Source organism: Leishmania panamensis, assembly GCF_000755165.1.
Source record: "Leishmania panamensis strain MHOM/PA/94/PSC-1 chromosome 25 sequence".
In the NCBI taxonomy this organism is placed as follows: domain Eukaryota; phylum Euglenozoa; class Kinetoplastea; order Trypanosomatida; family Trypanosomatidae; genus Leishmania; species Leishmania panamensis.
In genome coordinates this window covers 547853-572765 of record NC_025871.1, presented here as the reverse complement: position 1 = coordinate 572765, position 24913 = coordinate 547853, and the positions used below count along the sequence as shown (strand labels likewise).

The 24913-nt window shown below is 55.6% G+C and overlaps 8 protein-coding genes across 8 annotated transcripts, besides 2 other annotated features; all 8 read left to right on the top strand.

The window, feature by feature from the left end:
* Positions 1 to 1979: 1979 nt before the first annotated feature.
* Positions 1980 to 2738, top strand: LPMP_251480 (hypothetical protein; the record flags this gene model as incomplete). The annotated part of the gene is made up of 1 exon (XM_010701416.1): positions 1980 to 2738. The coding sequence occupies one exon, from the start codon at positions 1980 to 1982 to the stop codon at positions 2736 to 2738; it is 759 nt and encodes a 252-aa protein (XP_010699718.1).
* A 1721-nt stretch (positions 2739 to 4459) lies between these two features.
* Positions 4460 to 4909: a repeat region.
* Positions 4910 to 8179: 3270 nt separating this feature from the next.
* On the top strand, positions 8180 to 9679 carry LPMP_251470 (hypothetical protein; the record flags this gene model as incomplete). The annotated part of the gene is made up of 1 exon (XM_010701415.1): positions 8180 to 9679. The coding sequence occupies one exon, from the start codon at positions 8180 to 8182 to the stop codon at positions 9677 to 9679; it is 1500 nt and encodes a 499-aa protein (XP_010699717.1).
* Positions 9680 to 10619: 940 nt separating this feature from the next.
* Positions 10620 to 12026, top strand: LPMP_251460 (hypothetical protein; the record flags this gene model as incomplete). Its single annotated transcript, XM_010701414.1, has 1 exon — positions 10620 to 12026. The coding sequence occupies one exon, from the start codon at positions 10620 to 10622 to the stop codon at positions 12024 to 12026; it is 1407 nt and encodes a 468-aa protein (XP_010699716.1).
* Positions 12027 to 13507: 1481 nt separating this feature from the next.
* Positions 13508 to 14158, top strand: LPMP_251450 (GTP-binding protein, putative; the record flags this gene model as incomplete). The annotated part of the gene is made up of 1 exon (XM_010701413.1): positions 13508 to 14158. The coding sequence occupies one exon, from the start codon at positions 13508 to 13510 to the stop codon at positions 14156 to 14158; it is 651 nt and encodes a 216-aa protein (XP_010699715.1).
* Positions 14159 to 16642: 2484 nt separating this feature from the next.
* LPMP_251440 (DNA polymerase delta subunit 2, putative) lies at positions 16643 to 18307 on the top strand (the record flags this gene model as incomplete). Its single annotated transcript, XM_010701412.1, has 1 exon — positions 16643 to 18307. The coding sequence occupies one exon, from the start codon at positions 16643 to 16645 to the stop codon at positions 18305 to 18307; it is 1665 nt and encodes a 554-aa protein (XP_010699714.1).
* A 1131-nt stretch (positions 18308 to 19438) lies between these two features.
* LPMP_251430 (hypothetical protein) lies at positions 19439 to 20623 on the top strand (the record flags this gene model as incomplete). The annotated part of the gene is made up of 1 exon (XM_010701411.1): positions 19439 to 20623. The coding sequence occupies one exon, from the start codon at positions 19439 to 19441 to the stop codon at positions 20621 to 20623; it is 1185 nt and encodes a 394-aa protein (XP_010699713.1).
* A 370-nt stretch (positions 20624 to 20993) lies between these two features.
* Positions 20994 to 21500: a repeat region.
* A 616-nt stretch (positions 21501 to 22116) lies between these two features.
* On the top strand, positions 22117 to 22830 carry LPMP_251420 (hypothetical protein; the record flags this gene model as incomplete). The annotated part of the gene is made up of 1 exon (XM_010701410.1): positions 22117 to 22830. The coding sequence occupies one exon, from the start codon at positions 22117 to 22119 to the stop codon at positions 22828 to 22830; it is 714 nt and encodes a 237-aa protein (XP_010699712.1).
* A 928-nt stretch (positions 22831 to 23758) lies between these two features.
* LPMP_251410 (hypothetical protein) lies at positions 23759 to 24448 on the top strand (the record flags this gene model as incomplete). Its single annotated transcript, XM_010701409.1, has 1 exon — positions 23759 to 24448. The coding sequence occupies one exon, from the start codon at positions 23759 to 23761 to the stop codon at positions 24446 to 24448; it is 690 nt and encodes a 229-aa protein (XP_010699711.1).
* Between the last annotated feature and the right edge of the window lie 465 nt (positions 24449 to 24913).

The window sequence follows — 24913 nt, the reverse complement described above, 5'->3', positions numbered from 1 at the left end:
TCGTCTCTCCCAGTTGCCCCCGTCCTTTTAATTCTTGGATTCGTTTTGTTATTGTGCGAATTTTGCATCTCGTTACATACGCATGTTGCCCCACCCCTTCAAACCCCAGTTTGATTGCCACACCTTTTATCGAAAGAGCTGGAAAAGAATACCACACACAGAGAACAGCCTAGCATGGGTAGAGGTGGTTGGGGAAAGGTCTGTGAAGCGCAGAGTTGTAAAGGCTTACCGGTGGCTTCGCGATGAACAACTGGGTTTTGCATCGTGGGCTAACAGCCACAGTTCGAAACAAGCGGTTGCCTCGATCGATACACCAACTGCGTGTGCTTTGGCTCTCGTGTGCTGAAGGCTTCGTAGAAATAGCTGCAATCGAGCGCGAAGGCTCGTGAGCAACGGCTGCTATCTGCGCATTCCAGATTATGTGCCGCCAAATAATCACCTCCACCCATGGTTCTCTTCTTTCCCCCTTTCTCCCCCCTCGTTCACGACTCGACGCTTGCGCCACACACACACGCACGCACAACCGTCATGCCCAGGTTGAGGCATCAAGCGAAAAAAGAACACGCAAAACTGAATGCAGAAAGCAATCATCAACTTTCTCTTCTCCGGGTCGCCCCTTTTCTAGAGCTTCACTTGCTTCCTCCAACTCTCCTCCCTGTTTGTAGCGAGCATCTTCTTCGAAGCTTTCGGTGTGCTTTTTTTCTGGATTTGGGTCAAGATCCACGTCAAGAGCATAAAGAGAACCACTTTCCCGTAGAAGTGCGACGCTGTGCCCTATCTTCGCTTCGTTCACACACGTGATTCTTTCTCTCTCAGCAAGAGGCCATTTTGCAGGGTGCCTCTCGCGTACATTCTGCGTGTGTGGAACAAGCCCTTATTATTTGTTAGACACGAACCAGCACTACAGAGCCCCTGCATTTTTGTTCTCGTTCCTCGTCACCGCTCGCACGCTAATAGATCAGTGAGAGGTGCACCCGTTCCCCCCTCCTCTCCAGGTGCGTCGGGAGTAACCTGGCGGCTTGGCGGAGCAGTGGCAGCGGCCCCTCCCCTCCCCCCACGCCGCTCACTCAACAAGACTCTGCCGGACACGGGCGGCTGTGTGTGTGTGTGTGTGTGTGTCTTCGTGCATCTCAAGTGATTCTCCTTCCATACACCATTCTGTTTCTCTCGTGTTCGGTTTCATCCATTTTTTTTAGTCGTGCTTCGTACTCCCTTCCCTCCCTCCCCTCTTTTTCAGTGATCTGCCCCCCCTCGTCTTCGTACCTCTTCTCTCCATTTTGTCTCTTCTTTTGCGCTCTTGTCTTCTCCTTGTCCCCCGTATCTCCTTTTCATTCTGTTCACGTTTGCTCCTCTCTTCACTGATTTCCCTTTCTCTTTACGTGTGCGGTTGTCTTTGCCATTTTGCTTTGATCTCTTCCCCCCTCACCCTTTCTCCCCCCGCTGCCCCGCCGTTGTTGACTCACTCGAACACTTCACAATCCACGTCTCTTGTCATCTCTTCTCAGACCACTCGGTTCCACTTGTCCTTCTTCATTGTTGTCTTTTCGGTTTGTGGTGCTCTTTGCCTTCGCCCATTTTCCCACCATTTTTCCATTTTTGCACACGCGCGTGCTCTTTCGCCAGCGAAGTGGTGCGCAGGAGCTCCACCACTAAAATCACACAAGTGAATCCCATCTTTTCTCTGCTGCACTTTATCCCCGTGGTGCGGGCAGGGAAAGAGGGGGGGTAAAGAAGCAGAAGGTGTGAACATTCTCTCTCTGAGTGTGCGCGCATGTCGGTGCCTGAGGCGATCGTCTCGGCGAGTTGCGATTGATCAATACACCCCACAGACGACCCATATTGTTGTTATTGGCTTCAATGGCAATACACCCACAAATACCCACACACCACTCAACACCTACCAGATAGCCCTATAACACCCTTGGTTTTTCTTCCTTTCAATTGCTCTTGCTTTATTCTGTTTTCCTTTTCTCAACGCAATGGCGGCAGTTCCGCCATTCCTTTCATTGGTCGACATATACGACTACCTGCCCAACTTTGATGCCGACTGCGACCTCCAGGTGGGCGATTGGGTGGTTGTGCAGCCGCAGCGCATGGCGGCGTTGCTCGGTCCGCTGATCAGTGCGTGGGAAGCCGCGCCACAAAATCACGTACTGTCCGCTGCCTCTTCCTTTGTGCCTCAGTACACTTTGAGCCAGCTTCTCCCTGAGCCTCTGACGCTCCGGCGGCGGTCGCTGGCGTGGAACCGTGTCGGGCTCGACTCGTTTTCCGCAAAGCTGCCTCGACTGGCTCCGTTGTCCATGGCACGAGCGCATTACTGCCAGCGAAAGCGGATGCATGTAGCTGATGATAGCCCGGCAAACGCACGGGGCAGCGGTGTGTTTGGCGATGATGCAAGCAGCGGAAACGGTAATCTGTACCTGCACGTGCGCTTGGGTCTCCTCACCCCCTCTCGTCCGTACGTATTCGGGGGTTTGGATATTGTGGAGGTGCTGGCGTGGCCATCTGATGGCGCGTGTGCCGAAGAAGACACGGCGGCGTGCGTGCCCCCTCGTTTGGCAACTCAAAAGCCAGCTGTTCTGTACCTGAACCTTCTCACAGGAGAGACGCTGACGCGCGAGGAGGCAGTGCGTCGGGCATCGACGCTGTTGCCATCATACACCTCTTCTGCCACCACATGGTCCTCTGCGATCGAGGAGGCTGCCGAGAAGGAATGGCAGCAGTGGGTTCTTCGGTGAACCTGCATCGTGCAACGGCAAGCCTGCGGATGACTGAGTCCGCGAGTCCCAATAAGCACGACAGCGCCAAGAGGAACAGTGACTTGGAGAAGAGGAACCATCAAAGCGCACACTGAAGACGGCCTTGTTTGCCTCCCCCTTCCTTGCGCTTCCCCGGTCCCTGGTAAGAGAAGGGTCGGGAGAGAGGGCGGGGGCTGTACAAGGAGCGTGTTTATATCTTCATCCTTCCTCTCCCCTTTCCTTTTTTTCTTCGTCTTCCTCAGCTGGCAAATGCACGTGAGGGCCTCTCTTGCATGGTCTGCTCTTCCTTACAAATGGATCCCCCGCCCCTCACCCCATCCTTGCTTTCCCACCCCTTGGCTTGTTTCTCTCTTCTCGTCTGATATCCGCCCCTCTTTTGGCTTCCTCCCTTTCCTTTTTTTGTTTTGTTTTTCATTACCCCCTCGGATTTTCCACCGCCGACACTGCTTTGCATCACCGCCACTTGTCCTCCTCTTTCCCGTTTTGTGTGTTGGTCCCCTTTTGTCAGTTCAGTGCGATTACCACTACCATGGCCAGTGCGCGGCTAGTCTCCGCGCGCGGTTATCGTTGCCCACACACAAAAAGAAGAACGCGGCGCCCCCTCCTTCTTCCCTGCCTTTTCTTTTTCTGCGCGTCTGTCTTTCGTTCTGTTTGTTCTCTCTTTTTTTTTTTGCTTGTTTGTTTTTAAATGTATCCCAACTTTTTGCTCATGTTTGTCCTTCCTTCTCTGTGCCTTTCTTTTCCCTGCACTCCACTCCCCGCTCTTTGACAAGCCTTGCGTGGCACTTGTTCCCTGTCTGTATCTCTCTTTTTCTAACCGCTTCCACGGGGGTATGAAGCAATACTTTTAATGAACTTAGGATCACCCAAGCGCTGGTTCCACTGATGCGCACGCGCGTTGTGCTTCACCACCGCCACCCGCACCTCACAAACACGGAGGGCTTGGATGCAGCCGGATGCATGCGCAAGGTGAATCTACCGGGTACAGATTGTGGTTCGTCTCCAGGTTCGCAGCGTCGAGCTGCTTTTTCTCTATCACCTCTCTGCCTACGGATGGGCACATGGTATATAACTGTGATCGCATGTATGTGCGCAAGCGAAATTCGTTTCTTTTGTTTCCCTCTTTGAATTGCGGTTCCCCCTGCGCTGCCACGGAAAGCTTTTGTTCTTTCGGCTTGCGCTTTTTTCTGCTCTTTCTTTCACAGACCCCAACGCCCCTGCCAGCCCACGTGTGCGAACACGCGCGCGTGCATGTCCCTCGCTGCCGCGTAGCAGTCAGTTCTTTGTTTCCCTCCTCTTCACCCTTGGGCTCTCTGTAACGTGCCTTTCCGCCCGGTTCTTCTTTGCGGGGTTTCTCCTCGGACCGCTTTTGTTGCGCCTTTCGCGGTGTGTGAAAAGGGCGGCAATGGCACAAGGCAGGGGCATCTGCGAAGGAGTGAAAGAGCCTCATATGACCACAACTTGCGCGTGAAGACGGGCCTGAGCTCGGGTGTGTGTGGGTCTATAGTCTCTTTTTCCTTCATTTGTTGGAATGCTTCAGCACTCCGCTTTGCTCCGCCGTCTCTTTACCTTTCTCTCTCCCGTTCTTTCGCTTAAGGTGACGGACCCCTTTCTCGCCCCTGTCTTGGCTTGGTCGTGCTTCCATGTTCTTTGCGATCTGTCGTATATATGTTATTCGTTTTGCTCGTTGGTGTCGGCCCCCGCGGGGCGTGGCATCGCAGAGCCTGGCGCCCTCTCTGCGGGGCAGTCCGGCAGCCCCCCTCCCCGCCAATGGCGAGCCGCCCCGGGTGCTGGCAGGGCCCAGGGTCAGCGACGCGTGGAGGCCAGGGCGGTGTATCGCTGCGGATGCCGGCGGCCATGTCCTGGACGGCGTTGTGTCGGGGCGGGCGACGACCGTGCACACGTTTGTGCCATCCGTGGGGTGGGCGGGGTGCCGGTGCAACCCGGGCGTGTCTCGCCTGTCCCTCGCTGCCTGCTGGTGGGGGTGCCCGAGCCGCCCCGGGGGATGCGCGAGGCGGCTTGCGGGGTGTGGTGGTGTGAGGTGCCTGGGGCGGGGGCTGTGCTGCGATGGCTGGGTCGGCGCGTTGCCGCGGCTCGTGTGTCTGCGGCTTGTCGGGGCTGCGCGATGGGCCTGCGGCGCGCCCGGGTTGTATCGCGGGTGGCTTTTGAGGCGGCGGAAAGGAGCTGCGAGAAAGAGAAAATTCGTTTTCCTGTTCTTTGCTGTGGAGTACTTCCACACTTTTTCATCCCCTTAGGTTTTATCTCGCTATATTCTTCAACCTCTCCGTTGTGTTGCTCTTGTGCGTGTGTTCCCCCGTTGTTGACGCGTTAGTTTGAGTGGAGTTGTGCCTTTGTTTCCTCGTAATTTTTTTCCTCTTGTTTTCCTTCCCCTTTTCGCCCCCTGCTGCCGCGCTCTCTCTCTTGTGTCTCCATAGAGGGAGTTAATTGATATCCAGCAACGTTCGCAAAACCGAGACAGAAGAAAGAAAAAGAAACAGACATGGAGACAGCGTTGGTGCCCATGTAGAAGAGCGAGAGGTGGACGTGTCTCTCTCTCTTGCTCCTTTGAAACTTTGGCGTCTACCTGTCTATCTGTTCTCCTTCCTTCCGACCTCACTGACACACAGTCCTTCTCCGTTACCTGTGTTCTTCACTTCTGCTTTTTCTGTCTTCTTTCTCTCTACCGCTCCCTTTTGCCACTACTGTACATCTGGTTTGAAATGCCGGAGAATGAACGTCTCGCTAACACGCGTTTTCTTTTGGTTGCTCGTTTTTCTTTTTGTCTTGTTCCTGCGTGCGTATGTAACAGTGGTGATGAAAAGAGAAGTGGAAGAGGCGGCCATAAGCGACGCCTCTCTCTGACACACCCCTACCGCCTATTGGTTCCTCCTCTCTCTTTTCCTGTTCTTGTTCTGCTACCACTCTTCCTCACTCGTTGCAGTTATTTTGTTTTGCTGTATATACATATATATATATGTATGTATGCATGTCTCTGTGTGTATGCTGGTCGTTGTTGCCCCTCTTTTTTTTCCTCAGTTGTTCTCTCTTCTTACCTGTTCGATTGATTCAAGAGCGTGTCGCAGGCACCGCCATTTATGCGATGACAAATCTCCTTTACACACAAACAAACACTGAAAGCGAGCAAGTCGAAGCGGCGTAGAGGGAAGTGACAAGGATGAGGAGGAGGACCTCTTGCCCCGCACTTTTTATTTTTTTTTGTTTTGTTTTGCGAATGGATTATCCAAAGCAACAGCAACTGAGGACAGGGGAAAAACGAGAGAGCGGAAAGAAGTGAAACAGCCTAGTCAACTGCGGACGTGTTCGGTTTCTCTTTGGTTGATGCTCTCTCCCTCTCCTCTCTCTCCCTTTTTCTCGCCCTTTCTCTGTCTTCAATGCGCCTTGCGCTTTTTCTCTTATCTCTTTTTCGTCCCCTCCCCCTCTTCCTCCTACTCGCACAGCGAGCGTATTGCAAAGGCGAAGGGAAAATCTCCACATGAGCGGCAATGTGTAAACGATACAGCCTTTTCATCAGCGCTTGATGATGCCCTCCGGTGAATTCACAGAAACGAAGGAACAAGGTCTGTCTTTTTGGGCGGCTGGGAGAGGGGCTCTATGGGGCCGTGAGGTGGTGGTAAGGTATCAGCGCCGTCTGTGCGTGGAATTCTCATTTCCTCTTTATTTTTGGTGGGGAGGGAGGGGGCTCTCTGTCCCCCTTTTTTCGAAACAGAAGAGTATGTCTTTTCATTCTTTCACAATGCTCTTGATCGAGTTACGTGTACCGACCTTCACTTCCTCGCTTACCTCTTTTTCCCTTCATCGGTCATACACATCGAGACAGACACAGACACTCGCTTTTTTGATGCACCTGTGCGTAGCGTGTACGCGTGTCTCGTCTGTACTGACGTGCGACAGAGAGAAAAGGGGAAGGGGGCGCACCATATTATCGCCTGCGGTGAAGCGATGGATCGACACGAAAGAATGATAGAGACGGGAAGTCAAGCATTGTCCACAGAAACACGCTCTGTATTTATTTACTGTTTTGCTTTCTACTCACACCCTTTCACTTCGTGTATACCTGCGTCCCCCTCCCCCCCGGTATAGACGCACCAAAGAAAGGGAAACACTTCGACCTCAGCTGCGTATCTTCTCCTTTCCTTTCCGATGTTTGTCTTTTCTTTCGCATCGCCCTATCGAACGTGTTGAACGCATCAGTCTTGCAAGAGGCTGTTTGTTTTCTCTCACTCCCCCTTTTGTTTCGGCTTCTCTTCTCTCCTCTCTCCCTCTATACACATACATCCACGTTTCTCTGCGCTTCAGAGCCAAACACGGCAGAAGCGATACCAAAAAAAGGGGAGAGAGGACATCAGAACAGAACCCATCCACGCGCGCGCCTGTGCGGATGTGGGGAATGTGCAACTTCCCTATTTGACGTCGTTGTTGGTAGCTCCCTCACGCGCGTTTCAAAAGTGGTGGTGGTGGTGGGTGACGACAATGCCGCAGCTTTCCCACCTCCGTAGTCCTTTCTTCTTCTTGCAGGCTGCCATCCCCCCGCCTTCATCTCGGGGTCTGTGCCAGGCTTTTATTTGTTCCCTCGCCTTGGTAGCTCATGCGTAAAGAGAAGACAACGTCGAACTTGATCACACTGCTGGGAGAAGAAGCGCACTATCATGAGCTGCCACTGCTCTCTGCTAAATCACTGCCTGGGCACCTTTCCACCTTCTCTCTCTTCTCTTCTCCTTGTCGCCTTGCTTATCCCCTGCCTCTCTCTCCTGCGTACTGCTTTGCCGACCCTTTTTGTTGCTCTCTCTCCTTATGCGCAATGTGCCTTGCCCACTTGTACACACCTCCCTCTGTTTGTCTATGCAGTCACATGAAAGAATAGGAGGGTTGGAGAGGTGACGCACGCCGAGTCAGGCTGCTTATGCTTTGAGTGGTAAGAACTGGTAGTGGTGGACGTTCCTTCGCCTGCACTGTGATCACACCCGCTCCGTTCCACACGTGCCTGTCTCCTTTTTTCGGTTTACCACACCTTCGGTTGAGAGTGTAGTGTAGCTGCCAGGGAGGGAGATTTATCAGAGTAAAGAATAAGGAGAGTAAGGCACCCCCGCACAGCCAAGGTGATTCCCTTTGTCTTTACTTTCCTTCATGCTTGATTTCACGTGCACATTCTGTCTCCTCTCTTGCCACACTCACGCTCATCTATCCTGCGGCGTTGTTTGGAGTGATAAGGCTACTTGAGAAGTGCATCTCGTTACCCACGGAGCAGCTCATCAGAGAGATCGACCTAAGAGGCATTTTTCTCTCTTGTTATCATCTATTGGACCACCCCCTCCTCGCGTCCATACGTGGGGGGTTCTTATCTGCGGACAGTGATCTTTCTCCCCCTCCTTTCACTCAGATTTTCCGATCCCCTCCACTCAATGCTGCGACAGTCATACGTGACGCTGCGTCGAAAAGCGTCGGTTGTGCTGAAGGGTCAACTCAACCCCCTCGAAGCACTCACACAGATACAACTAGGGATTACACCATCGCTTCCCCTTCAACGTGGCTTCCTGCTGGAGCATTGCGAGCAGCATCTGGAGAAGCTAGGTATCACTGAGGGAAAGCTCCTCGCCATGGATGGGCGACTCTGCACTCAGCTCACGAAGAGGATCGTGTACGAGCTCTACCTCTCCGTCCCGTTCCGTGTATTTACGTTTGACATGGAGTTTACTGGACCACCAGTGTTTACGGCGGACGGACCAACAGAGGACATCACGGAGCTGGGACTATACTCACCCCTTCTCGACGAGGTGTTTTCATGTCTCGTTCAGCCTGTCTGCGGTCGCAAGCAGGGCCCAGGGGTCGAGGAGCTGACGCACATTACGGACGCGATGTTGGCAAAAGAGGGCATCCCGTTTCTTGAGGCGTGGCAGCGATTTCTTAAGTTTGTCCAGACACCGCAGCCAAATGAGATTCCCGGCTCCGAGGAGCGAATTCTGCTGCTTTCCCACGGTGGAAAACTCGCGGATGTGTCTCTGATCAAGTGGACACTCGAGAAGTTCCACATGGAGCTGCCGTCCAGTTTTGTCTTTGGAGACACAATTCACCTCATCCGCGATGCACATCGACGACGGCCCGTCACCGTAGATAAGCACCCACCGTCGTGGAAGCTTGTGGATCTTGTACAGTGGCTGCACATCTCCCCAACTCTATCGGCACATCGAGCGGGCAATGACGCTCGCATGACATGGGACGCTCTGTATCACACGCTGCTTCGCTACGGAGACGATGAAATGACACCGCGTGAGCAGCTCGTGCCGCGCTTTTTCGATGCGGAGGCGAAGCAGCGCTTGCGCGAGTACACGACACGGCAGGCACAGGAAAAGGACTCGCTTGGCTTGGATGGCACGTTCCTCTTGGCCGATGCGCCACACTGCGCTTCAGCGAGACATTCAGAACACAGCGATACCGGTAACTTCGCACATCGTAGCGGCTCGTATGACTCTGGAAACTCTGGCAAGAGTGGAGCAACGACAGACTTGCTCGATCTCGACTTTGACGACATCTTCAGTGGACAAAATAAGGTGGGCGCCAGTCCACCTATCGAGGAGTTCAAGGTGGATGACAATGAGGACTTGGACAGCAGTGCCAACGGAGCAAGTGACCTTACCGCTTCTCAAACGCTGTTATCGCGTGCAGCGAGCTGTCCTGCTGCTTTCTCCACCGACGCCGCAGAGGGTGATGTAGGCGATGTGAATACGGCGTCAGCGTCTGCACTGCCACCGAATCAGGCCGCGAAGACGGCCACCTCAGACAGGAGAAAAGTGAAGGTGTCAGACTCGTTACGCAGCAAAGGTGGCGCTGAGAAGAGGAACAAACTCCGTGGCAGTGCGAGTGACCCCCCCGCTGCCGCTACTGCTGCTATTTTCTTTGTATAAGGGGAATCAATAAGGCTCTTTACACATGAACCATTCCCAATCAGAAGAGGTTTCTCAACCAATGCCACGCTTGCACACGCACGGGTACGGGCATACCACCGCAAGAACACACTGGGAGTGAGTGTTGTGCATAGAAATGATGTCGAGCCCATCACACATCTTTCTTGATCACACACTCACCCACACAGCCGTGGTGCTCGTGACTGTGTGTGTGCTTGTATTCTCGTGTGTGCACTTGTGTGTCCAGCATGCCGAAGCGTCGCCCCAAAACTGAAATAGACAAAAAAGGGGCAAAGCTTCTTCCCTCTCTCCAAAGAAGAGGCATGGACTGCTGACGTCATTGAACGACTCGTCTCTCACGGTGATGGTGAGTCGGCTGTGGCCTGGCCATGCTTCGACTCTCTGTACAGTTGCAAGTGATAGTGACCGTGCCGTGTCGACGTGTGGTGCATCGGTGAATTTTCTTCCGATGATTCATCACGTTTCTTCTTCCTCACCGCCGTTGTTAGCCCTCCTTTTCTTTTCTCCCTCTCTCTATATGAACTGTGCTCCCCACTTCTTTCCACCTTTGATGTGTGCATATACCCGTCTCTAATTTTCCCTCCTACTCTCTACTGTGTGTCTAGTAGGCTCCGCATGAATTCAGAGTCCATTCGCTGAAGTTCGGCTTCCCTGCACTTCTTTCTCTCCCCCTCCCTCTCCGATCCACTTTGCAGAAACGGCGCTCTACACAGGGGAAGAGAGGGTGTTGTGCGTGTGCGTGTGTGTGTGTGAGGTGTGTGTGAGGTGCGTACGAAGAATCCTTCCCTGTACGGTCAATTGTTGCTGAGCGACACACAAGTACTAATAGACTCTACTCGTACCGATTTCCCCTCTTCCTCAAAAACACCTCTGGTGGGGGCAAATGTCCTTTCGTGAGTTGCGGTCCTTTTCGGAGACGATGCGTCTCCTCGGCTACCCACGGCTGATAAGCATGGAGTCGTTCCGCGAGCCGAATGTGGAGCTGGTCGCCGATTGCCTTCACTGGCTTATCATCCGCTATGAGCCGTCTGCGGAGGTGACATTCAATATCGAGCGAGAGCACAACCGCGTGACGTTCTTCAAACAGGTGTGTGAGGTTACCCTCGCCAAGGGGCGAATCAAACTAAACGTGAAGAAGCTCTACCAAGCGGACGGGCACGCCGTGCAGGAGATGCTGAAGCTTGCGAATGTGCTGAAGAAGGCGATGAAGGCAACCGATGCCGAGGAGCCCGACTTCACCGCACTGCACCAGATGGCTGCGCAGAAAAATGTGAGTGATGCCAAGGCTGTGCAACAGCTGTGCAGCGAACTGACGACAGACGGCAGCAGCCTCTTCTTCTTAGTAGAGGCAGAACTGAACTCGCGCGGTGACCGCCAGCGCATCTTATCTCGTGCCACCGAGGTTGGCGAGTTTGAGCGCCGTCTGCGGGAGCTGCTCACCAACGTCGCCCAGGAGGTGGATCAGTATCAGCAAAGTATCGTCAATCTCAGCGCAGACGAGACCAACCTGGAGCAGAAGATTGAGAACAAGAAGGCGCACCTAGAGCGTGCCCAGAAGCAGTACAAAAGTGCCATGGCCACTAACCCCGCCTTCCTCAAGGAGTATGAGAACCACGAGAAGAAGCTCCAGGCACAGTTTGTTAACTATCTCGAACAGTATCGCAACTTGGAGTTTCTGGAGCATCAGATTGCTAAGTACAACGCCAAAGAGGATGTCATGCTTGAGGAGCAGGAGACTAAGCTGAAGGTGATGCGGGAGCGACTGCGCAAGGAGGAGCTGAAGAACATCCGCGCGGACAACGTGGCGAGCCGTCCGAGTGGGCGCCGTGGCAGCGGCAGCGGGAGCCTGACACCGGCGATAAGCGATACCGAAGACGACGGGTATGACTACACTCCGCGCATGAATGGCGGAGTGCGTATCCGCAATGCCGCTGAGGAGGATAGCAGTGGGGAGGAGTCCACCTCCTCGGGTGATGACGAGAGCGAAAGCGACGACAGCAGGCCGCGTCAGCAGCGGCGACCACAGAATACCGTTGGCCATAGTCGCGGGTCGCTCGGTCACGGTGGCACCGTAAACACCGACAATGACAACCACGAGGAGGAAGACGAGTCGCTTGTGAACCAGATGCGCCGGCCACGAGTAGCGACAGGGACGCGGCCGCCTGCCGCGGGAGGAGAGCGCCCACGGTATCTCGCCAACAACCCTGCCGACACTGACTCCTCTTCCGAGACGGACAGCAGTGAGCTGTCCACCCCGACGAGTAGCGGTGAGTTTAGCAGCGACGACTCCAGCGACTACAGCGGTTCTGACGAAAGCGACATTTAGGCTTATGCTGCTGCTGGGCTGATTTTGCAAGCACTCGTGCAAGCGAGCGCACGCCCACTGTGGACAGTCGCACATCATTGATTAGGGTTGCTTGTGTGCGTTTGTAATACGGTGGATGGGATGAAGCCCTGCACAGTAATAGGGGCTGTGCGCGTTGGCTAGCGTGAGAGCAGAATGTGTTTGTATGTGTAGTCCTGACGTTGTGTGGGCATGCCGCGCGGATGGCTTGATGGGTGGCGTGTGCAGCGCTTTCTCCCTATTGTATGTTGATGCTGCGTATTTCCAAGCCGTGGACCCTCGTATCCCTCGCTACGACGCGCATAGCATCTCTCTTCGTGGCTGCCTCTTTGCGCTGATACGGGCAGGTGGCGGGGGAGGGAAGGTAGCGATGAGGTCAAGAGGTGATGGCGGGACAAGGCATGTGATCACCACACCCCGCTTCCCCCTTCTGTTATCAAGCGACGGCACGCACATGGTGCATGTTGCGTTGACTGATGTTCTATAGACGGCGATCATTATGCTTTTCTTTCCCTCTTTTTTTTTTGGGGTTTCTGTGTGGACTCCTCTGCAGCCCTCTTGTATGATGGCACGTACACGCACGGACACGCCGCGGACACGCCCCCTTTCCCTCTTTCCCCCTCCTTTGGTCCAATCCTACCCTCCCCTTCTAATCTCTCTCGCGCACGAACGCACTCGGATGTTCATGCCATTCTGCTTCTCTGCTTGAATGTGTGCGTGCGTCCCCATGTGTGCATATGTGTGATGACCCCCGTCCTTCCTCCTGCCTCCAGCATTGAAGGCAAAGAGAGCTAATAGAGGGTGGAGTGCTGGACAGCGACACGGTCTGCCACGCACGTCTGCCTCCCTCCTACTTCCCCCCCTCTACCCATGCACGGAAAAGGCACATGAAGCCGTGATGCTGCTTTCTGCTCACTTGGTGTGTTATGGGAGAGAGACTGTCAGCGACGCCCTCCCCCCCCCTCCCCCCGGGTAGTGGTGGTGTGTGCTAAATGGGGGCACATTGATTCAGTGTGTGTGTCTGTGTGTCGCATCACCCCTCCCCCAAGAAGGGCTGCTGCCGCCGTCGTTCTTCACCCCCTTCCCTCTGTTCGCTTTTTAGCTGCAATCTCCCCAATCTTCTTTGCACCTCTTACCAACTGCACACTTGTGTTTGCGCAGTTGTGCGTGCGTGCGTCCACTATTCTACATCCGGCCTTCTCTTTCTTCCATCTCTTTTTCCTCTCTCTCTCTGTTCCCATCTCACCTTTTCCCCTCCACTGTCCTGGTGTTGTCGGTAGAAGAGTCTGCTATAATAGACCAAGTCTATCCTCTGTCACAGGATCCACTCACGTTCTCTCTACATCAGACGCTCTCTTTGTTTCTTGTTCGGGGTCGGCATTCTTATAGATCGCTTCTTCGGCGCCTTCGCCTTCTCCAGTCACGCGAATTTTTTCCGCTGCTTTGTACGCGATTCGTCCGTCATGCAGCAGACACCCTCAGACTGCGTTGCCAGCTTCAAGCTGATTCTGGTCGGCGATGGTGGCACGGGTAAGACAACGTTCGTGAAGCGTCACTTGACCGGCGAGTTCGAGAAGCGCTACGTCGCTACCGTTGGTGTCGATGTGCATCCGTTAACCTTCCACACGAACCGCGGCAAGATCTGCTTTAACTGCTGGGACACAGCCGGCCAGGAGAAGTTCGGTGGTCTGCGCGATGGCTACTACGTGGAGGGCCAGTGCGCCATCATCATGTTTGACGTCACCAGCCGTAACACGTACAAGAACGTTCCAAACTGGTACCGCGATATCACGCGCGTGTGCGACAACATCCCCATCGTCTTGGTAGGCAACAAGGTGGACTGCGCGGACCGTCAGGTCAAGGCGAAGATGATTACCTTCCACCGCAAGAAGGGTCTCCAGTACTACGATATCTCGGCCAAGTCGAACTACAACTTCGAGAAGCCGTTCGTTTGGCTGGCTAAAAAGCTCGCCAACGATCCCGATCTGATGCTGGTGGAGGTACCGATGCTGGACACAGATGTGGTTGCTCTTACTGCCGAGCAGGTGGCGGCGCTGGAAGCGGAGCAGCAGGCCATGGCGAACGCGCCGCTGCCCATGGGGGATGACGAGTGAGTCATCCGCTCTCATTCTTTCTCCCCATCTCACTCTCTGTTGCATGCACGCGCGCCTTGCTTACCCGCTAATGCACTCGTTCCCTCGGTACTTGATTCTCTTCGTTGGTGCTCAGGCCCTCCCCTTCTCCTCCTCTTTCCTCCCCCGCATCTGTTTTGTGGTTTCCCGCCTCTCCGCGCACCCCTCCCCCTTTTAAAAATGATGTTTATTTATTCGGTGGTTCCCTTTCGCTGTCGTCCTAAGTCGTTCTTCTCCAGAGAGGCGAACAGGATACACACGCATGCAAGGGAGAACTAAACACGAAAAAGCGAACCCAAAGCTAACGCAACAACAACAACATCGCTGCCGATGCACATGCAAACACAGACGCATGCAGCGCTCTCTACTTATCTAGAAAGAGACGGAGGTGGAGAGTAGCAGATGCAGGGGAGAGGCGCGCACGCACTTATTTGCTGGGAGCGAGGTCGATATCCTCTTCTTCTTTCATTTGGTTTGCCCTGTTCATTTTTTTTTTGTTTCCTCAGTTCACTTGTGCTTCGTTCTTTGTGTTTGTGTTTTGTGGCTGTGTCTTGTGCGTGTGCGTGTCTCTCTCGTTTTTTTTCTCTCTTTTTGTTATATCGCCGTGATCCTGTACATAAATATATAAGTATATAAATATGCGTGTGTGTAAAGGGAGCTCAGATCACCTGCACATGTGCGTATATGTGCAGGTGTTCTGTATCGTAAATGAGCGTCCTGGTGTCCCCCCCTTCAAGCTTGTGGTAGTTCAGCACAGTGCAATACGAAAGGAACGACTCTACCATTTTTTTTTCCTCTCCTTTTTTTCCTCTTTTTCTTTTCCTTTTGCTGCATTCGGGTGCTGGAGCTCGCGTTCACCTGCGGCACCTTCTCTTGCGCACCATGCTGTGGACGCTTTCGAAGGCCAATGCATGCGCGTCGGCCGCACGAGGCGCGGTCCGAGAGAAAAATGCAGAGGTGCGTATGTGGGTGAGTAGGACTCTGCTGGAGGCAGGTGACACGAATAAGTAAGGCGTAGTCATTTCTTTGTTCAAGTGCCTCTAATCGCCGTTGAGGCCCTTTCCTTCCTACAGCGCACTTGGGCATAGCGCGCCGCATGATCGCACACCCCTGTACCCGTACCGATGTGTACGTGCAGCCTGACAGATAACCGATAAGGTAAACGAAACAGAAGGGTCTATTCGAAAAAGGGTAGCACAAATCACCAAAACCAGACGGAAAGGTGAAACGCCCTGACACTCCACACTGGCAAAGTGAGGAGACAAGGGGGGTGGCACCATTTGACGTATCACACATCGCCTTCTCTAGCAGCTGCCCGTGCAATTGCTCATCTTTTGCTTCAATCGAAGGGTGCAGGCACGAGCGGACATCTTTGCGCTCTGTGGACGCGTGCCTTTTCTCTCATGCTGCGGTGCCTCCTCTCGTGAAGCGTCACAGCTCGATGCCTCCACCTCTGCTTCTCACCTCGTACTGCACCCCTCCTCCTTAAATCGGTCTGACTTTGCTGCTCCTCGTGCACGAGTGGGAGAGCGAGCACATGAGTAAACGAAGCCTATACGCAGAGGCCAGGTCAGACTTGGTGAAGTAGGGGGGCACAATGACGCGAGGCGTGTGAATTTGTCTGTGCGTTGATGCTCACTTTCCCCCTCCTCAGCTAATGTAGAGCGACAGAGATCACGCCTAGAACGACCTTAATGTCTGCTCTGCCGGTTTGCAGACCAAGCGCAGCCTCTGGACCTCTCTGGCTCTTTCTCTCTCTTACGCAAACACACTATGAATCTGTATTGCACTCTCTTTCCCCTCCCTTTTCGTAGACGTTACGCACTTCCACGAAGCGTGACGCATCACTGCCTGCGATCGATTACCACGTTGTCGAATCAAATTTGCTCACCGATTGATATACGGAGAGCGAGACGCGGTCGACAAGGGGCACCTCTAGTTTCACTCAGTGCTCGTTCATACGTACACATCTCTCCTCCACGTGCGTGTTGACCATTACGCATGGAGGCCAAGTGTACATACATACACACATTTACCAGCATGCGAAGTGCGGATGGGCAGAGCAACAAGAAAGCGTAGCGGCACCAAAAGGAGTTGAGCACTTAGCACCAGAGCCGCTGCTTCCCCCCTCCCCCTCCCCCCTCCTCGCACCTCTTTCAGTCTTCCTCTTCTGTCTCCGCCATTAAACCCACCCCTTTTTTCCTTCACCTCTCTCTCTACACACACACACATGCACACGTGACTGGGCGAAAGACCGATACGTACAGGGAATTACCCGTACACATAGGAAAACACCACAATAGATGACGCTGGTGAGAGAGAGAGTCAGTCATGATCAGTAACGGGTCTGGTACTACCGCGGCTGCTGCCGCTGCCGGTGCCGAGACACGCAGTGCGTGCCCAATCACACGTACCCATCAACGCTTTCTTCTTCGTTCTCTGGAGTTTACACAACAGTATGCTCCCATGTACCGATGCCGAATGGAGGCGCAATACGCGTCTGCGCTGCGTGCCATTCAGCGCATCGTGCGGGAGGATCCAAGGTACGGTTCACAGGCCTACGTCATGAACCCCCGTCGCGTACTTGAGCTGCAGCCCGGCGTGCCAGCCGTATGTGTCGGGATCGTGTACAAGAACATGAAGCTGCTGCCACGCTTCCTTGACGAGTATCAGAGTGAGCTTGTCCGCATCGACGCTGGTGACGACGACAACGATGATGAGAGTGGCGTTGTGGAGGCTGTGCCTCTTGACAGGTCTGCAGAAACTGCAGCTGCTACGATGCACCGCAGCAATGAGGCCGAAGAAGATGCAAACAACGACGGGCAGGCGCTTGCCGCAGCGGACGAACACTACAGCGTGTGTGACAGCGCTGATGAGCTGATGCTAGAGGACAGCAGCGGCCGTGCTCTGCTGCAGGGACTCGATGCCGAGCGCTTCTGCACCGGGATCGTGCTGGGCGTCTATGGCGCCCTGCTCCCCAATGGCAGCATGAAGGTGCTCCGCTACGCCTTCAGCGGGGACTTGGGCTCCGCGTTTGTCCCGCGCCCAGTGATCCGCGCCACGGGCCCATGCTACATCGCCTTTGTGAGCGGGCTGAGCCTCAACGTCCCACGCGACAACGGCAAGGAGGAGCAGGCTGCGGCGTCTCGCGCGCGGGCCTCGCTGGAGCTGTTGGTTGAGTTCTTGTGCGGCAACACGGGCAACGCCGCCTTGCGGGGCAAGGCGAAGTGCGTCTCGCGACTGGTGATTGGAGGCGATAGTATTGCCCCCACTGACGAGCTGAAGCTCAAGAAGAAGGTGAAGCTGGACCCATCTGACCACGTGCGACTGAACGATGACAAGGCACAGGGTAACACGGTCACCTCCGCCGCGCTAATGCGGCAGCTGGACACGCTGCTGGAGCGTGTTGTGCGCACTGTAGAGGTGGAGCTGATGCCAGGCGCTAACGACATGTCTGATGCGTTTCAGCCGCAGCAGCCGCTGCATCCCTTACTACTTCCCAAAGCTGGCAAGCACTCCACTCTGCGACTCGTCTCGAACCCGTTTTGTTTCACTGCGCAGCCTGGCGCGGCGACCGTGGCCACCACCGAGTTGTTGAAGAGTGAAGAGTGCGTAGAGTCGGAGGCGAAAAAGCACAAGGCCGAGGTGGCCGAGGGTGTGAACTTCTTCGTGACATCAGGGCAGAACATAAACGACGTAGCCCGCGAGTCACGCTTTCCGACGCGGCTGGACACCATGTGCATGGTGGTGGTATCTGGCTGCGCCTGCCCTACGGCTCCCAACACCCTTTTCAGTTACCCTTTCTGCAACCACGACCCTTTCTTGTTCCAGAACACACCACACTGCGTTGTGGCTTGCGATCAGCCGCAGTTCGAGACGCGCTACGCAACACTGGATGAGCTGCACGAAGAGACTCACCACAACTTCACGGAATCAGCGTCGTCGTCACCGCGATTGAAGGCGACAGCGAGCGCCGTGTCTGCGAAGGGTGACGAGAACAAGGCTGTTCTCCCAGAGGCTGGAGTGCGCCTGATCTGCGTGCCGTCCTTTGCCCGCTCTGGGGCGCTGGTGCTGGTGGACGTGAACTCGCCAACGCTGGAGACGAGTGTCGTGTCCTTCTTGGTGCCGTGAGATGAAGAGGAGATGGGGCCGTGGCAGATGGGCGGTGTGTGCGTGTGTGTGTGTGGTACCGAGGTCGTGTGTTCTGGCAGTAGTGATTGGGGGTTAATCTTTGCGAAGGTTACACATGCAGGGTGGCCTAGTGGCGAGCCGTGAATACAATTAGGGACCCCGATTTTCAAGGAAGGTGTCTGCGTACCGAGTGCACTAATCATGCGAAGCCGTCCCAACACAACTGTCGCCGTCATCGCTTTGGTTTCTCCAATTTGTGGTTTTGCTGTCCATGACAAAGAAGAAGCGTAATGCTTAAAAAGAGCGGCACACTAATGGAAATGGATGGCGGTGGTGCTGGCGCTGCCCAATCCTTCCCTGCGCATCACTTCCTCCCGTGTCGTGCACACGTATGTGGTATGAACGTGATTGCGCTGAGGAGACCAACAACAACATCCTTACTGAGCTCTCTCCCCACCCTTGTGATGAGGTGGTGCGTATACGCGCCGCTTCTCTTCTGTTCTCAGTTTTATATACTTCGCCTCCCGCCACCTCGCCTACCTCAACATCAGCGCGACATGGCAACTCGCGATGTGTGCGCGCTGCGCCAGCGATCTTTTTTCTTTTTTTCTGCGTCCGATGCGGAGCACAGGGTGAGGGTCCCCCTTCACCCATTCACTCTGTTCGCCACTACGTTGGCTGCCCCTTTGCGAGACCTGCTCTTCTCATTTCTCTCTTCTCCCCTCCTCCTTTCTCTTGGCTGTTCTTCCGCTTCGTTGGCACACATACACACACCACCCTTGGGGAAGTCTGTGAGACGTTGCAGACGCCGTCACCACTGTTCTCAGCAGAGACGAGTGTGTCTTTCGCTTCTTCTTCTGGCTCGTTTGCCTTTTTTTTTCTTAGCTGACCCCCACAGCGAAAATTGCGTCTGTGCTCTCAGAGGGAAGAGAAGCGGGAGGTTGTTGTGTAGTGTGTGTGTGTGTTCCCCCTCGAGTGGGTCTTGTGCATCTCACCATCTATTCCTCCCTTCCTCTCGGTGCGCGGCTTGCCAGTAGTCCTCCTCAGCGGGTGCGTGTGCTTCTCTTCCGTCTCGTCTCTACCACTAGCGAGCGTTGAACAGAACACAGTCAACTTGATTGGCAGAGAACAATGGAGAACGAGGAAGCGCTTCCGACGATTGTTGTTCCAGGCCCGGAGCTGCGGGAGAAGGTGGACGCCTTCGCCGCGCGTCTCAGTGCCTTAGACCGACGCAAGGCGGATGAAATGGTGGCTAAGCTGCTCGCCTCGAGCAAGCGCAATCAGTTCCTCTTCGTGGACACATCGCACATTTTTTTCCCTTACTTTCTTAGCAAGCTGACAGAGTTTCGCCAGCACCCGGAGCTGCGGCCGCAGAAGCCCAGTGAGCACAAGGTCAGCGTTGGCGCAGCAGGCGGCGAGAAAGGGGCGGCGACGACGACGAAGACTGGCACCATCACTCGCACGATGGGCGGCACCGCCGGCGCCAAAAGCGACCCGAAGCGCGAGGAGCTGCTGCGCCAGACCGAGGCAGAGGCCCGGCGATACCTCGAGGATCCATTTCCGAACCATTACTCTTTGGACCGGAAGGCCGGGACTGTAGATGTCACAGCGCTGCTGATGGACGTGCTGTCAACAATGGCTCAGTACACTGCCAAGTACGGCGACAAGTTCCTTGCTGCCGTAAAGGGAAAGCAGCGGCACAACCCTATCTTCCACTTTCTCCACGAGGACGACGTGCGGCATGGAATGTTCTGCAAGCTGGTGGAGTCCTACCGTCGTATTTTGACCTTTGATGAAGAAGAGACGGAAACGCGGCTGGAGAACTTGCAGTCGCAGTCATACCTGCTGGGCACAGTTTGTGAGGAAAAGATGAAGTATGCCAAGGCCGCCCTGGCTCGCCGACGAGCCGCACTGTTGACGGACGAGGAGCTGCGCGGGCGCCTTCAGTGGACACTTTTCTCGGTGGTCAAGACATTTCGGTTGAGCGACTTGCAACTAGACGGACCTGTGCCCGAAACGGCAGCCTCGAAGCAGCGCGCTGCCCCGGCAGCGAATGCGACTTTTATTTCCCCTGCGCTCACCTCGACGGCCACGTCCAGGCCAAGGGCAGGGGAGGTGACTGGGCCTGTGACGCCTGCTGCTGCCGCAAGCGGCGGGTCGACTACTGCTCACGCCACCACCCTGCAACCTCCTGGTGCGGCATCATCGTCGTTCGCACCGGTATACATGAGCTCCAGCCTGGTTAAGGGTACCGGGAGCAACGGAAAGCGACCGCGGGAGCGTGGCGGGCATAGGGAGGCTCAGGGACGAAGTTGAACTTCGTTTCCCTCGCCACGTTTCTTCCTGTGGAAGAGAGGGTGCGGGCGATGGGGGATAAGGTGAGATGAGTGGGGTGAGTCGGTGGGTGCGCCCGTGCGCCGGTTGAAGAGTTCCTGCAAGGACACCTTCACCCACAGCTGCCGAGTGTCGAGTTATTATGTGGAGTAAGTATCTGTGCGCAGCGAGTCCGCAGTCTCCCGTCCCACCCTAGTTTTGAGCCAATAAGCACACACACACACACATACACACAAACATAGACAAAACGCAGTGACGTTGTCACTGAGGCATCCGGAGGTGCGGCGCACCTTTTTCCCGTCCGGGGCGAGAATGCGGCAATTTTACCTGTGCTCCCCTTACCATCATGTGTCCTGCTGACGGGGAGACACGCCTCGGGGCGTGGCATCGCAGAGCCTGGCGCCCTCTCTGCGGGGAAGGCCGGCAGCCCCCCTCCCCACCAATGACGAGCCGCCCCGGGTGCTGGTAGGACTCAGTGTCTTCGACGCGTGGAGGCCAGGGCGATGTATCGCTGCGGATGCCAGCGGCCATGTCCTGGACGGCGTTGTGTCGGGGCGGGCGACGACCGTGCACACGTTTGTGCCATCCGTGGGGTGGGCGGGGTGCCGGTGCAACCCGGGCGTGTCTCGCCTGGCCCTCGCTGCCTGCTGGTGGGGGTGCCCGGGCCGCCCCGGGGGATGCGCGAGGCGGCTTGCGGGGTGTGGTGGTGTGAGGTGCCTGGGGCAGGGGCTGTGCTGTGATGGCTGGGTCGGCGCGTTGCCGCGGCTCGTGTGTCTGCGGCTGGTCGGGCCTGTGCGATGGGCCCACTGACAGGGCGAGGCGTGAAGTGGTGTTGGGCTCCTGTGCTGTATGGCGGAGAAGCTCCCCGCTGAAGAAAAAGCAGGCGCATTCATAGGAGCTTCTGTGTGTGTGCCTGGTGCTGTGGTAACCTCAGGGAGGCTCTGATGGGTGTTTGTGAGTTCACTTCTCCCTCCCTCTACTGTGTTGAGCTCGTCGTAGCTGTCCTGCTCTTCCTCTGCCCTCCTCCTTCACCTTCCCCCCGTTGGTGAGTTGCAGCTACTCTGCCAGTTTATCGAGCCTCGTGCTTGACTGCACTGTTTGGGTTCCAGTGCCCCTCTACCCTTTCCTGGCTCACAAATCCTCTTCCTCCTCCCGACGCACATGCGTATTTTGTCCGTGTGGTTGGTTCTCTCACTCTCTCCGTCTGAGCGCACGGACGTGTCGTTTCGTGCCTTGTGTGAGTTCTCTGATCGTGCGGTTTGCGCACCTGTGCGTTTCTCGTCACACGGCGCACTTCTTGGCCCGACGGCGTTGACTATTCCCCCCCCCCCACACACACACACAGACGAATACACCTCAGTCGATCTCCACACTGAGCATACGGACGAATGGGCAAGTACGCCGTCATTGTAATCGGACCAGCCGGGTCTGGCAAGAGCACTCTGTGCGGTGTGCTAGCCGAGCACTACGCCACAATGGGCCGCTCTACACATATCGCTAACATGGACCCCGCGGCGGACTCGTTGCCATATGAGCCGTCCATGGACATTCGCGACCTCATCTCGCTCGAGGACGCGATGGAGGGAAAAGGACTGGGCCCGAACGGCGGCCTTGTCTTCTGTATGGAGTACCTCGTCACGGCGGGTGCCACATGGGTGTCACAGCAGCTGGGTGACTACGCTGAGGATTTCATTATTGTGGACATGCCAGGGCAGGTGGAGGTGCTGTCGAACCAGCCGGCCGTTCCCGCCTTTGTGCGCCTCCTCCAACAGGAGGGTTACTATACGACGGTGCTCTATCTGCTTGACGCACTCGCCACGACTGCGGACAGCGGCAAATTCATTGCGGGCTGCATGTTTTCGCTGTCCAGCATGGTCTGCTTCGACTGCCCCTTCATCAACGTGCTCACCAAGTGCGACTTGCTGAGCAAAGAGTTCAAGGAGAACGGCGTACTGGAGCACTTCTGTATGTGCGACTTTGACTACATGGACCTCTCAAGGCTGCCTCCACGCTTCCGTTCCATGTCGCGTCAAGTTGGGGCGCTGCTTACAGACTTCAACCTGGTGACCTTTCGCCCGGTGGACATTGAGGAGGTGGGGTACGTGAGCAACCTGTGCAGCGTGCTGGATGAGACACTGCAGGTGGCGGATGAGGCGGAGGTGCAGGACCACGACTTGGCGAACAACTGATCTGAGACCGAATTTATTCGCCCCACTCGCGCGCTTGCGATGCTTCGTCTTTGCTAGTCTGTCTGCCCGTGTCTGCTTGCCTGTGTTGTGTCATAAACTTTTCATCGAATAATTAAGGACGCTGCGTTTGCATCCAAACCCTCGCTGCTTTTTCGTGTTTTATTTTTCGTTGTTGTCTCTCGTTTCCCCTCTCTTGGTGTTTGCTCTACTGCCTTAGCGAGCGACTCAGTGCCTGTGGTGTGCTTCAGTGCGTTTGCGCAGAATAGCCCGTGCCGTTGATGGGCGGTACAACTTCATTTTGATGTCTCCGTACTTTTCCATCTTCCCTTTTACATGTGAGGCACCGTCCCCTTTCCCACTTCTTCGTAAGACTGCACTTTTACTCAACTCCGCAGGCATCCCCGTACTCGCGTCCTTCTGTTGGCTCAGTGATGAGGATGGAGTGTGGGGAACTACGCCGTCACCGTTGCCCTTGTCCGGGATTTGGGAGCGTCACACACACACACACACAAACGCACAAACGCACACGCAAAGAAATCAGCTGCAGCTCCTGTTGGTACCTCCTCTTCATCAGCTTCGTGAGTGTTGCTGTACTGTGCCGTGTGGGACTCGACACGTAATGCTTCTTCTCTCACCACGGTGCCAGCGGTCGAAAAAGGGCCAAAAAAAAACGCGTCCTCGCTTGTCTCCGTTGCACCAGATGTGTTGTGGCGGGGCCAGGGGAGGGGGGCACGGCGGAGCGTTGACAGCTGCAGCTGCGGCGATGATGACGCAGTACGGGACTATCCAAAGTATCGTTTCCATTCTGCACCTTCTTCCCTTTTCTATGTGGTACCCTTGCACCACCGCCATCTTGCCACTCATGTTGTTGAGGTCCAAAACAGTACAGCGGCTGCATCGTGCGCCCTCTCCTCCCCGGTGACGAGCCATGAGAGCCACATGCCGGTGGTACTATGCGGCCGTGTTGGGTGGCATTTGCGGACGCACCCCTCCGCGCCTGCAGCACAGCATTTCACTGAGTAACCTGGATGAGGGCGTTGCGGGGCTGCGCCGCAAGCTGCAGTCGCAGTTGCACCAGAAGATGCCGCGCATGCAGACGGTAGAGACGGAGAGTCGCCTCATCGCGCAGCTCTCCCGCAGCGCCCTGCCTGAAGAGCGGGCGGAGGCGCTGGAGATGGGCGAGACCATGTGGGCAGAGCTTCATGACGCGCGCTCTTCCATCCCATTTGGCTCCCGCACGGCGATGAAGATCACACTCTGCTCCTCGCTGCGTCGCTGCGCGCTAGTGAGCAAGAACCGCAAGCTGGCCGAAACCTGGACTACGCGTTTCGCCGAGCAGACAGCGACACTCTCACCGGCCGACTTCAAGGAGAGGACCTGCACGTCGGACAAGGTGCCTGGGTGGCGGGAAGCGCGCTCGCAGGCGCGCCCTGGCACGGGAATCGACGCCGATGACGTCGAGGCCGAGGCAGCTGCAAAGGAGGGGGACACCAACAAAGCCAGAAAAAAGGCCTTTTCCCCGTTTGAGCAGTATCGGCAGGAGAAGATGCTTGAGCACCCCACGGTAGAGCTGGCCTTTCGTCGTCGTGCTGGGCCGGGACCACGGTACACGGGTTGACACGTTGAGATCGATGCCTTGCACCTTCTACAGCCCTTTTCACGCTCGCTTGCTGGCGCGAGTGTGCGTCGCCCGTTCTCTCTATTTGTGCCGTGGCCCTCGGTCGCTTATGCATACGTATATGCACTTATCCTCTCTTTTACACGCACGCACGCTTATGCATCTCAGCAACGACAAGGGCTGCGGCAAGAAGGGTTTGAGAGAAGGCGAGGCAACGTTTGTTCTTCAGCTCTTAGGTGATCGACACGGCCGCGGCGATTGCGCTACTTTCTCGCGCGCTGTTTGCATACGCCACTAGAGAGGAAGGGAGAGCCAAGAAAATGGAGAGGTGATGCGGTGCTAACCAAAACTGCACGGGGCCCTGTAAGGCATGCTTGCATGGTGGGCATTGTAGGGAGAAGTCAAGGGAAGAAGAGTGTGTATTTGTGCGTGCCATGCGCCGGTGCTGCTGGCGGTGAGACGGCT